The sequence below is a fragment of the Portunus trituberculatus genome, chromosome 27, assembly GCF_017591435.1.
Source record: "Portunus trituberculatus isolate SZX2019 chromosome 27, ASM1759143v1, whole genome shotgun sequence".
In the NCBI taxonomy this organism is placed as follows: Eukaryota; Metazoa; Arthropoda; class Malacostraca; order Decapoda; family Portunidae; genus Portunus; species Portunus trituberculatus.
Genome location: NC_059281.1, coordinates 9,547,402 through 9,560,309, shown reverse-complemented (window position 1 = coordinate 9,560,309; position 12,908 = coordinate 9,547,402). Strand labels below are relative to the sequence as shown.

General features: G+C 50.1%; 1 protein-coding gene and 1 long non-coding RNA gene across 7 annotated transcripts in view; one reads left to right on the top strand and one right to left on the bottom strand.

Moving 5' to 3' along the window:
- Window positions 1-3,372: 3,372 nt before the first annotated feature.
- On the top strand, window positions 3,373-6,001 carry LOC123509604. Its single transcript, XR_006676229.1, has 2 exons — window positions 3,373-3,405; window positions 5,929-6,001. It is a non-coding gene; the product is annotated as an uncharacterized LOC123509604 (long non-coding RNA).
- The window catches only part of LOC123509596 (zinc finger protein basonuclin-2-like), a 126,125-nt gene continuing 119,039 nt past the window's right edge, over window positions 5,823-12,908 (bottom strand). For all 6 annotated transcript variants that reach the window (XM_045264015.1, XM_045264016.1, XM_045264018.1 and 3 more), the window contains one exon: window positions 5,823-11,308. In XM_045264015.1, the coding sequence (XP_045119950.1) occupies window positions 7,802-11,308 (3,507 nt within the window). In that variant the 3' untranslated portion in view covers window positions 5,823-7,801. The remainder of the gene's footprint in view (window positions 11,309-12,908) is intronic.

Below are 12,908 nucleotides of genomic sequence, written 5' to 3'. Positions count from 1 at the left end.
ACCACTTCCTCAGAACAGCATCCAGGGAAACATGTGTGAATTTCCTATATTAACTGGCGTGAGAGCGTCAGTGGCGGTGAATGACAGTGATCGCCCGGTAATGAGGCAGACTGAGGCTATTTAAACTGGACGGAGGGTAATGACGAGACAGGGACATTTAATTTACGTGTATTTTTCTTGGAAGAGCAGGAGGAGGAGGAGGAGGAGGAGGAGGAGGAGGAGGAGGTGGTGGTTGTGGTGGGTGACAAGCTCGTGGCGATCAGTAGTAATTAAACATTTGGCAACGTTGGGCGCCTTTAGCCTTCACGGATGGCGGGACAGGAGGACACAGACACACACACACACACACACACACACACACACACACACACACACACACACACACACACACGATCTTTTCTTGTCTAACTTTCTCACGCAAACAAAAACACAACTACGCAAAAACACACACACATGCCGACAAATTAATGACAATGAGGAAAAAAGTTGTTACAAAAACATGCATAAACGCAACACAACACGCGACACACACACACACACACACACACACACACACACACACACACACACACACACACACACACACACACACAGACGAACAAAGCTTAGTATTTCCCTAAAGATACAGACGAAGCCTTTGTGTTTTTAGATATGCTAGTATATTTAGACGAGACAGACAGACAGACAGACAGACAGACATGCACCCACGCCTCTCCATAATTTTCTTTTCCTCATGACACACACACACACACACACACACACACACACACACACACACACACACACATTCCTCTTCCTCTCCCCACCCCCTCTCGAGACACTATTGTTGTTGTTGTTGTTGTTGTTAGGTTTACGAGGCGACACAATTGTAGTCTCTCTCATCCTATCACAATGGGAAAACTGCCGCCGTCGTCACCACCACCACCGCCGCCGCCACTACCACCCCCTCCTTTGCAGCCGCCGCCACCACCACCACCACCACCACCGTGCGAGAAGACGAAACTTCCTCAATTCGGTGACCAGACGAACTAACAATTTCTGGCGATGTTATGAGATGATAGCACGACACAGCTCTCTCTCTCTCTCTCTCTCTCTCTCTCTCTCTCTCACACACACACACACACACTACTTGTCCTCCTTTACTATATTTTCAAAAGGTAGAGTTTTTTTTTTCTTACGTCCAACTTTCGTGGAAACTTGCCCTAGAATCCTACAGGCGCCCTTGAAGACACCAGTACCTTCCCGCTGGACTAGAGCATTAAACACACCCAAATACACCCTAAACTTAATCTAACCTAACCCAAATACATCCAAAACGCACCCAAATGTACCCAAACCTAACTGAAATACTCATAACTTACCTCAACACACCCAAATTACACTCGAAACACACCCAAATATACCTAACTTAACCTAACGTAACCCAAACACACCCAAATATACCGTAATCTAATCAAAACACTCAAAACACACCCAAACACACCTAAAACACACCCGAACACACCCAAAACACATCCAAAACACACTCTAAACACACCCAAACACACCCCAAACACATCAATACACACTCAAACTTACCCAATACACATCGAGACACATCAATATACACTCAAACACACCCAAAACAAACCCAAACCCCAACCTAACCAAAACACCCAAACACACCAAAATACACCCAAAACACATCGAAACACATCCCAAACACACCCAAAACACACCCTCATGTATCCCAAACACTCAAAACACACCCAAAACACACCCAAATGTACTCCAACCTAACTGAAACACTCAAAACACCCAAACACACTCAAAACACACCCAAACACACCCAAAACACACCCGAATGTACGCCAAACACTCAAAAAACACCCATGCTAACAGTGATGTGGTTGTGGCAAGGTGGTGAAATGCTCCAAGTATATGTTCCCACAAACCTCAACTAGCACCGTTTCACCACCTCACCGCAGACGCACAGTACCAAATGTAGCGTTGCCTTTATATGTTAGTGTCATACTGGTCACACATCCGTTTCTACACACTCACACACACACACACACACACACACACACACACACACACACACAGGTAAGAAGGACGTGGAGAGGGAGTAAGCCAAAGCGTGTTTCAGACAATTCACTCAGCCAGTTTCCCTTTTTTTTTATATCATTATTATTCTTGTTCCTCTCTCGTCTCTGTAGCGGATCGGACGAGTTTTTGCCTCTCATGGAACTGTAATTTTTGTTGGTTCCCTGCTGAGCCGCCGCCGTCACCCCCACCACCACCATCACCGCCACCACCGCATTTCTGTCCCGTCTCGCCCTCCGGTCTTGAAAATTCGACGAAATCCTGTTACTTAGCTGACGGTGTGTGTGTGTGTGTGTGTGTGTGTGTGTGTGTGTGTGTGTGTGTGTGTGTGTGTGTGTGTGTGTGTGTGTGTGTGTGTGTCCGTCAAGGTCTTCCGTCAAGGAGAGAGAGAGAGAGAGAGAGAGAGAGAGAGAGAGAGAGAGAGAGAGAGAGAGAGAGAGAGAGAGTTTCTTTGTCACTATTGGAGATCTATGATAGCTTGAATAGTTCTCTCATTACACACAAACACACACACACACACACACACACACACACACACACACACACACACACACACACACACACACATTCAATAAATCTCAGAACGCCATACTTTCTTCCTTTTCCTCCTTCACGCCTCCTGTCCGTTTCCCTCTTCCTCCACCTCTTCCTCCTCCTCCTTCTCCTCCTCCTCCTCCTCCTCCTCCTCCTTTTATCCACCTCATCTTAATCGCTACTCGTTCCATTATCTGATCATCATCGCTTCTGAGAGAGAGGCAGTAACGACCCTCACCTCCTCCTCCTCCTCCTCCTCCTCCTCCTCCTCCTCCTCCTCCTTTTCCTCCTCTTCCTGTCCCTCCCATTCATATTTATCCCCCTTTTCCTCTTTCCCTCACCCCTACACTCATTTGGTCTGGGAGGGAAAAGGAGAGGAAGAAAAGGAAATAGGATGCACTGGAGGAAAGGAGAGGATTAGGAGGAAAGGTAGAAGAGGTGAGAGAGAGAGAGAGAGAGAGAGAGAGAGAGAGAGAGAGAGAGAGAGAGAGAGAGAGAGAGAGAGAGAGAGATGGGAGAAAGAAGGGAGTGATAGAGAAACAAGGTGAGAGTGAAGGGAGAGTGTTGAGAAGCTGTAACTGGCCATGGAAGGAGAGGGAGAAGGAGAGGGAGAGGGAGAGGTGAGAGGGAGTAAACGGGAGAGTATGGGAGGGAGAGGAAAGAGAGAGAGGAGAGCTAAAGAAAGGGAGAAGAGAGAGATGATGATGGAGTAACGTAAAATGGTGAAGGAATTGTAAGAGAGAGAGAGAGAGAGAGAGAGAGAGAGAGAGAGAGAGAGAGAGAGAGGTTGGATAGGCGAAGGAGAGAGAGATCAAGCGAGGCGTGAGGCAAGGAGCAGGTAGGAGCAGATGGGGGAGAGGGAGAGGAGAGAGGACGAGGGCGTGAAGGGGATGAGGGTAGCGGCGAGGGGAGAGGGAGGGGAAGGGTGTGGCGTGGTTAAGGTTGGGGGGGGGGGTAGTGCGTGACTGGCCCGGCATTGACAACACTCGCACTTCCAAATGTATAAATTAAACCAACAAGTCAAGTACGTATGTGTCTCTCTCTCTCTCTCTCTCTCTGTCATAAACCATTCTAATATCTCACACGCAAAGCAACAACAAACATTATTATTGTCACGTATTATCATCTTAAACAATTAGACTGAAATGTAACTTCTTAAGAGAAAGAAGAAAAAAAAACTTCATTACCATCATAAGCCGGCAATCACCATACCACCACCACCACCACCGTCACCCACAAGAAGCATCCCATACACCCACACAATCATGAAGAAGGGACCTGAGAAACATACTATACAGAACTCACTAGTCACTCTCGGGATGATGGTGACAATATATGACCTTACCTTGGGAATTTGGGGACTGGGAGAGGGCAGGCGACGTCCCCGGAAGATCACACCGCATCCACTCTCGGCACAGGTCAAGGCCACTCTGCCGGCAATAGGAGTTTGCGCATGGGGTGATGAGTCGGGTGGCCATGAAGGTTAATCCTGTTTTTTATACCCTCTTATTTCTCAGATCTACAGTACCTCACGTTTCTATGGTACATCTGTGGTAGTATTCTTAGTATTCCTTGCTGGTGCACATCCTGGTTCAAGCGTTGCGTTGCTGTAGTGAAGGTGTCATGAGGGTATGTGTTTGCTGGGAATCATCGTGCAATGTCATACCTTGTCACTCTGCTCATGCCCCCTCCCCTGCCCTGTCCTGACGTAATGCTGATGTAGTATATAGTGATGTTTTTATGAAGTGTTCTTAGGTTGTATGCATTGATGGTCTGTTTTTTGTGTATTGTTAGTAATAATCGTCGTACACTGTCACACCTTGAGGAACTGCGCATGGAGCCTCCCTTCTCCCTCTCTTGCCGCTTACTCGTTGATGATGCGGTAGTCAAATACTGAATAATGTTTTTATGAAGTGTTCTTGGCGTAAGCGAATGTGAATGATCTGTTGTCAATAGCTACGTCTTGTTTTAATGTTTATTTAGCAACATTTGGTCTGCGCGAAGTTTCTCTTGGTTTACTTGATGCGAGAGTGAGGTAGCTTTACTGGTGTGTGTGTGTGTGTGTGTGTGTGTGTGTGTGTGTGTGTGTGTGTGTGTTCGCCACCGTCTGTTACTTTCTGTCTGGTGTGTGAAATATTGATATTAAACAAGAGCCTGATAAGCCCCTGATAAGCTTCCTACATAGACCTGCACTCAGACAAAAGAAAGCACAAAAAAAAGTATGAAAGCGCTGTTCATGACTCTACACTCTCTGAACACAACGTTGCCTTACTTTGTTTATGACGTAGCAAATTATAACTTCTTTATTTACCTCTTTCGGGAAAAATTTCTCTCCCTTGTTTATTCATGACTGACAGACAGAAACGTGTTAGGGAAATGAGTGGTCGGCCAAATAAAGACTATCAAACACTACTCAATCAGAACCAAGTATAAGATTGCACAGTACTCCGCTCTTAGCAAGGAACTGAGCACCGAATAACGATGTGCATTCAATATACACTTAGGAAAGAAAGGATGATCCAATATTATGATGATAAGAGTAGTAGTAGTAGTAGTAGTAGTAGTAGTAGTAGTAGTTGTAGTTGTTGTTAGTGTTGCTCTACTATTACTGCTGCTATTTTTCTTTTATGGAATAGGGAAAGCTGACCAAGGGTAACAAAAAATAAAAAGAAAAAGGCCCACTTGATTGTCAGTTCCCTAAAAGATTGAGAGAGTTAGCCAAAAAAATTCTGGGACAAATGAACTTAACCCCTTCAGTACAGGGACACATTTTTTTACTACCAGTTGGGTACGATTAGACCATTTTATTTGCATTAGGAAGAGTCTATGGGGGTCAAATTAATGCACAGAGTCATCACTATTTTTAATCCCCACATAAGTTTCTGAAGCTGTATAAAATCGCTAAATGGTAACCAGAATAGATATGAAAACACGTCACGGTACTGAAGGGCTTAAGTAACAGTCTCCAAGAGCACAGGTTCGAATCCTGTCCACGGTCGGAGTGTAGATAAGGCTTCCTCACTCGGGACAACGGTTTCCTAGCGGGTGGGCTTTGAGATAGAAGGTACCCCCCAAAAAAATATCCCCTTTAGCCCATAAATTCCTGTGACAAGCCCACATGGTATATAAAAAAAAAAACAGTTTCTTCCTCCCCCCACCCCCTATTTCCCTGAAGCAATGGGTGGAAAAGAGAAACACAAGGCCACATATAACCAGATTTATTAACAAGGACTGCTACAGTTTTCTCCACAATATTCTAACAACGAGCTTTGTTCTTGAAATCGCCACCATGATAATTTACAATATCAGAGAGAGAGAGAGAGAGAGAGAGAGAGAGAGAGAGAGAGAGAGAGAGAGAGAGAGAGACATACGGACAGACAGACAGACATCTTCTCGACCTCTGACTGATCATTTTGGGAGGTCACCAGGTCAAATTTACGGGTGCGGGAGGAGGAGGAGGAGGAGGAGGAGGAGGAGGAGGAGGAGGAGGACTTGTATGAACCGTACGAGGCAAAATAATACAAAAAAGTAGAAAACATGAAATTCAAAAACAGAAGGGAAAAATTCAGAGAGAGAGAGAGAGAGAGAGAGAGAGAGAGAGAGAGAAAGCAAGCACGTCAGCTGACCCGACTGGACCGCTAGCTTTATGGAAGGCTAAGCTCTCATTTTCTCTCATTAATTTATTTTTTTTTTAGTTTTATACAATATACCTCCTCCTCCTCCACCTCCTCTTCCTCCTCCTCCTCCTCCTCCTCCCGCGCTGGCTGATGGAGAGAGAGATCGCTCTATAAACTATAAAAATCTTAACCCTCCGCAAACCTTATATTATGTGACTAAATTACAAATATATAAGTAAAAAAGATTCTGTACCGGTCCAGGTTTGACTGGTTACTGGGTTAAGACAGGAGAGAGAGAGAGAGAGAGAGAGAGAGAGAGAGAGAGAGAGAGAGAGAGAGAGAGAGAGAGAGAGAGAGAGAGAGAGAGAGACTAACTATATCAAATGATCCACCGTCTCGTTTTAGCAAAGTGATAACGACTTGGCTTTAATCAGCAGGAGTAGTCGTAACGAGAGGTCATCGTGGTCGTCGCCGCCATCACCACCACTCGCCGCTGCCAGTCGGAGGAGAAACAGGCAACGCAACGCAAAGGGAACATAAAGATCAGACATTCTTTGGCTAATTTCACACTGATGATTGTCTTGTCATCTGTCTCTGGAGAGGGAAGAAAGCTGGATAGACAGGTGGACAGAGATAGGACAGGCGGACAGACAGACGTGATAGGTGTGGACACAGAAGTGGGAAGAAATATGATGGAAATTCAAAAGAGAGAGCAGGTGGACTAGAGTGAGGGACAGAAGGGCCTAAATGGAGGCCGCCTTCCAGGGTGCCCCAGACCCCCCCGCCCCCTGCGGCGCCACCCACCACCCCGCGGCCGCGCAACGCACCGGGACTCGGCGAGGGGCGTACATTCCCTCGGGGGCGCCGGCAGCGGGTGGTGGGGGGCGCCGTCTGGGCGACCACACGGGAGGAAGAGTGAACTTATCAACCAAATTGTACGTAACTCGAGACATGGATGTGCCAACTAAAATATAGCACCATTACAGAGATGACAGAGGAAGTCACAGTATAAAACCCACATTTATAGCAATGGATGAACCAAAAAAAAGTAATCAGTTTTACAAATACACAAAATAAATGAACACTGACTCTTGGATACCAATTCGTTGGTATGCAAAAACGATTCACAAAGAATCCTGAGAACATTAATGCAGCTCTAAGTTGTTCAGCGTTAAGACGGCTCACAGCACCTCGACCACGGGCACGAGTCTGTCCGGCGCCTCGGCCAGTCACTAGGGCGCGCGCTGCAGCGGCCTGGGGCAGCACACGGAGAGGTTTCTGAGACCTGCCTCCCCAGGCCGGGAATCCCACAGGCCTAGCGGAACGTGGGTGGGCAGCGTCCGGGAGGGGGGGGGGGAGCGGGGCGCACGACACAGCAAGCAGCGAGTGACCTCAAGGCCGCCGGAGCCGGGCCATGTACACGCGGGCCACAGTGGCCGCTCTAACACCACTACGTATAAATAAGACGTGAAACATTGGCACATTTATACATTTATACAGCGGGGGAGAGGTCTGGGGGGTAGTCCGTGGGGACACCGCCGCAGGGTGCACGAGAGACGAAGTCATCACGTCGTCCCTGTCGCCGCGCCATCTGGCGTGTGCTGGTGAAGGGCCTCGTTAAGGGAGTGGGTGTTACGCTTGCGGCGTGAGCTGAACACTTTGTTGCAGCCGCTCACGGTGCATCGGAACATTTCGGCGGCGTGCGCCTCGTCATAGTGACTCTTGAGGCCTATACCGTCCTCGAAGGTCTTGTGACAAAACTTACAGGGCATGTTGCCCTCGCGGTCTGGCGTGGGCAGGTCGTCCTCCAGGTTGTACACCCACTCATGCTCGACTGCTTCATCTGCAAAGCTGCCGGTGGAGGAAGAGGAGGAGGTGGTGGTGGTGGTGGAGGTGGTTGCGATGATTGTGGTGGGGGCGGAGGGCTCCTCGGGCTCGGGAGGAGGTGAGGAGGTCTCGCAGATGGAAGGGCCTGTGGTGGAAGTGGTGGTGGTGGTGGTGGGAGTGGTGGACTGGGGCGAGGGGGTGCCGGAACGGTCTTTCCTCTCTGTGCCGGGCAGGTTGTTATTCGCCGCGAAGTGAGGAAGGAGATTAGGAAGGAAAAAGTGAGGCGGCGGGTGGGTGGGCGGAAGGCCTCCTCCTCCACTGCCATTACTCCCGTTGCCGTCTCCACCACCAGCACCACCGGGTCCACGATCGCCATTAAACAGTGACTCTGCTAACGAAGTGGGGATGTGGGCCTTAAGAGCCTCCAGGCCCAGCGGGAGGCCACTTGGGTCGGAATAGAGGCGTGCCAGCAGCTCTGGGTTGAGTGCGGGGTTGAAAGGCAGGCCGGGGAAAGTGAGCGACGGGAAGCCTGGGCCGTCCGCCGAGGTGGAGAGCAGCTTCCGGTGGAGGTTGAGGTTGGATGAGTGCCTGTCCCGACTCCTCTTGGAGGGGAAGGCGGCATTGCATCCCTCTACCGTGCATTTGTGCATCAGCTTGAGGTGCACGTTCTGGTAGTGCGTTTTCACTCCGAAGTGATTCTGGAATATTTTCCCGCACGCGATGCATCGACGAGGATTCTCCTTGTCGATGGGGATGTTGAGGCTGCTCAGAAACCCACCCTCGCCAAACTGAAACGCCCCGTCGGAGTCCTCGGAGGGCGAGCCTGGGTTCGAGTCCCTCTCGCTGTCTCGGTCACTCGGCCTGGGACTCGAAGAGCTGACGCCGTTGCCCGAGGGCGCCATCTGGAGGCCGAGTGACGCCGACGCGTTTGGGGGCAACGCGCCGGCAAGGTGAGCGAAGTGGCCCCTGGAGAGATCCTCCAGGTGGCGCAGAGCGTTGGACGTGTCCACTGTCTCGTCAAAGCTACTTGACGATACTTTGCGGGTACTTCCGTCCGAGTCTTTGTCGTTTTTTGATTTGTCGCCGCCTGAGTGGAGGGACGAGCCCTCCTTCACCGTGTCATCAGTATCGTCGTCATCATCGCTCATAGCGTCCAACTCCTTGTCTTCGTTCTTGTCATCCTCAGAATCTTTTGCATCTATGTCGTCTAGATCATCGTCGTTATCGTCGTCGTCGTCGTCATCAGTTGAGATCAAATCATCGTCCTCCAGTCTGAAGGCAAACTTGGTAGGGTTTTGACTCTTCCGTTTTCTTTTGTTAGCAGAAGGCGAGGCGGCCGTGCCTTCGCCCTTCATACTCTGGGCGTCTACGCTCATGCTGTCGTCGTCCACATCAGCGTCCAGGTTGTTGTTGGAGTGGTAATCGTCATCGCTTCGCCCGCGCTTCTGGTCACTATTTTCTAAGTTCATTCTGTCTCCGATAATGTCATCTCCCATCAGACCACCGTGATGGAGGCCGTAGTCGCCGCGCCAGAGGCCCTCGTCGCGGCTCCTCATGGTCAGGTCCAGCGAGCTCTTCCCCATTGCCTGCTGCATCTCCAGTGTGCGTCGCTGTAATTCCAACGTATGCTTGTGCAGATCCTCTGTGGCAGAGGCAGAGGGTGGAATGAAGGGCAGTCCTGTCAGAGGATTGATGCCTCCGAACTGCCCGGGGAAGGAGCCAAGTGGAGGGAAACCAGCGGGCGGCTGGAAGCCCGGGGCTGTCAGATGTGGAGGCATCACTGGGTGCGCCGCGCTGGTGCGGCCGTCGTGCGGAGATATCTTGCGGCGCACATGTGGCGTGTGCAGCTTTGGATTGGGGTTGGCAGAGTGGCGGTTACGGGATCGACGTGAACTGAACATCATGTTGCAGCCTTCCACAGTACACTTGTGCATCTCGCGGAGGTGGACCGCCGAGAAGTGAATCTTTAGGGCTCCTTTGTCGCAGAAAGTCTTCAGGCAAACGTTGCACTGTACCCGCTTCTTTCCCGTCACGGGGTTGATGAGCGATGTGCCCAGGTTGATAGGATTCCAGGACCGCTTCCCCGGATTGTTTCCACACACAGGGGACTGTGGCCGAGGAGGCATGGGGAGGGTGGTTGGTGTGGAGCTGGTGGCCACAGTGGTGGATGTTGTTGATAAATTAAGGGCAGTGGTTGAAGAAAAGGAGATATCTTCATCGTCGCTGGTGTAGTCGGTGGGCGGGTCGCTATTGATAGAAACAGGCGTCGGTGGGGGAGGCTGTGCAGCAGAGGCAGCGAGGGGCGTGACTGTGCCGCTGCTGCTGTTCACCTGCACACCTCCACCACTGCTGGCTGGGCTCGTCACACCGCCCCCTCTCCCGCAGTGTGACAGGGAAGGCTCACCCCTTCCTGCAGGGCTGGGACTCTGCCGCTCCTTTCTTATGTCGTAGGGCTGCATGCTCTGTAGCCTGTTGAGCGGGGAGCCGCCGATAGGACTGGTGGGGGAACCGAAGCTGTTTGGAAGGGAGCCATTTGGGGAGATGTTGGGAAGCGAGACGGGCGGTACTGGCAGACGCAGCATAGACAGCGCTGAGGAGGCCAGCTGCGGGTTCGCCAGCAGGGACGTGGCCAGTGAAGGATTGGCCACAGCCAGCAAGTTGGAAGCGAGGGATGCCGCGGACAGAGGCGGCGGCGCGGGAGGCAGTCCTGGAGGGCCGGTGGGCGGCGGCGGCCGCAGGAGGGAGCTATGGTCCCCTCGCATGAACGGGCTAAATAACATGTTAGTTCTCTCCAAAAACTTCTTAATTTCAGGATCCATCTTGGCCAGATCGGGCTGGTGAGGGTGGTGGGGCGGCGGGTGGTGGTGGGACGGCTGTGAGCGAGGGGGCTCCTCCCGCTGTCCCTCATCTCGCCGCAATTCGTCCCTAAAGTCTCTGACGGGGTCCCTCTCTCTCAGGTCCCTTAGGTCCCTGTGCGCATCTCGATGCAGGTCACGGAGAGGATCTCGATGCGTGTCGCGGTGAAGTTCCCGCAGAGACTCCCTGTGGGACTCCCTGTCCCTCAGCGGGTCACGGTGGTCCCTGAGAGGGGGCAGGTGGTCGGGGCGCGGCGAGGAGCCATCGTGCTGCAGCAGCTGCTGGGCGATGGCGCGCGTCTCCCCGAACCTCAGGAACTGGCGCAGCACCAGCGTCTCCTCCTCGGGGCTCATCATGTGCCAGCTGTGGAGGACGTTGCCTTGCCGGTCCTGGCAGGGCGAAGGCGGCGTTAGTATGCGGCAAACTGGAGACACACACACACACACACACACACACACACACACACACACACACACACGGTAATGATGATGATAGTAATATTATTAATAATAATAATAATAATAATAATAATAATAATAATAATAATAACAATAATAGTAATCATAATAATAATAATCCACCGCCACAAGAGCCTGAATCACACCAAAAACAACACAAGCCATTACGTCTCCCTTTTAAAAAAACAAGTTCTTATGAATTATCACCATTTGGAACCCTTATCACCATCCCTCCACACTCCCCTTCCTCTCCCTCTTCCTCCATCACTCGCTTCCTTCTCTCCCTCTCCATCATCCGCCTTCTCTTTTCCTCTCCGTCTCTCTCCTTCATCAACTCCCGTTCTCCTCATTTTCCCCTCCTTCCATCACCCTCAACTGAACCCCCACACACCCCACACCCCTGCCTCTCCTCAGCCACCCCATAATTCCCGTTGGAGTATTGGCTATGCGACGCTCCACAGTATATATTTATTTCCCCGGATGCTCGAATATCCGGGTTAAATTATCCGCTAGGCAAATTGATGTTTCCGGATCATCAGTGGCGACTAGAACAACAGAACGGCGTGTGTGTGTGCGTGTGGTTGTAGTAGTAGTAGTAGTAGTAGTAGTAGTAGAACAAGTAGAAGCAGTAGTAATAGTAGTAGTAGTAGTAGTAGTAGTAGTAGTAGTAGTAGTAGTAGTAGTAGTAGTAGTAGTAGTAGTAGTAGTAGTAGTAGTAGTAGTAGTAGTAGTAGTAGTAGTAGTAGTAGTAAAAGTAGTAGTAGTAAAAGTAGCAATAATAGTATGAGTAATGAATCAAAACAATAAAGAATAAAATAATCAAAACAACACCAACAACAACAACACCACCACCAACAACAACACCAGTAACAGAGGGAAGGATAATTTCTAGGACAGTATGGTGGTGTTGCTATCACGACCATTACAACACCATTATCAATACCACTCCTGTCACTCTGCTTGGAGGAAGGCACCAACCTATATGATGCTGAGGAAAGAAAATGAAGGGAAAAGAATGAAGAGGAGAGGAGAGAGGAGAGGAGAGGGAAGGGGAGAATGAAGAGGAAGGTAAGGGAAGGATAAATGGAGGAAAACTGAAGGGGAAGGATACATCACAGCGGGAGGACAAGTTTTTCAGGTTAAAAGGAGTGATTTTGTGCATAAAGAATGGACAAGGATGATGAAGATGTGTAGGAAGGGAAAATTGAAGGAAAAATAAACAATCACTTGGCAAGAAGGAATAGAGGAGGAGGAGGAGGAGGAGGAGGTGGAATATAATGAGAGAGGACACAGGTAAAACGAAGAGGAGGAGGAGGAGGAGGAGGAGGAGGACTGGCTACCTGTCGTCACCGTCACAGTGTCAACAATCATGGTGTTGCAAGTCATCCGTTCGAACCCCGGCCAGGCGTACCAACCCTCCCTCTGTCCTCCTCTTCTTTCTCCTCCTCCTTCTTCTCCTTCTCCTCCTCCTTATGCTTCTCTTCATGCTCCTCTTCCTCATGTTTTTTTTTTCCTTTTTTCATCCTTCACT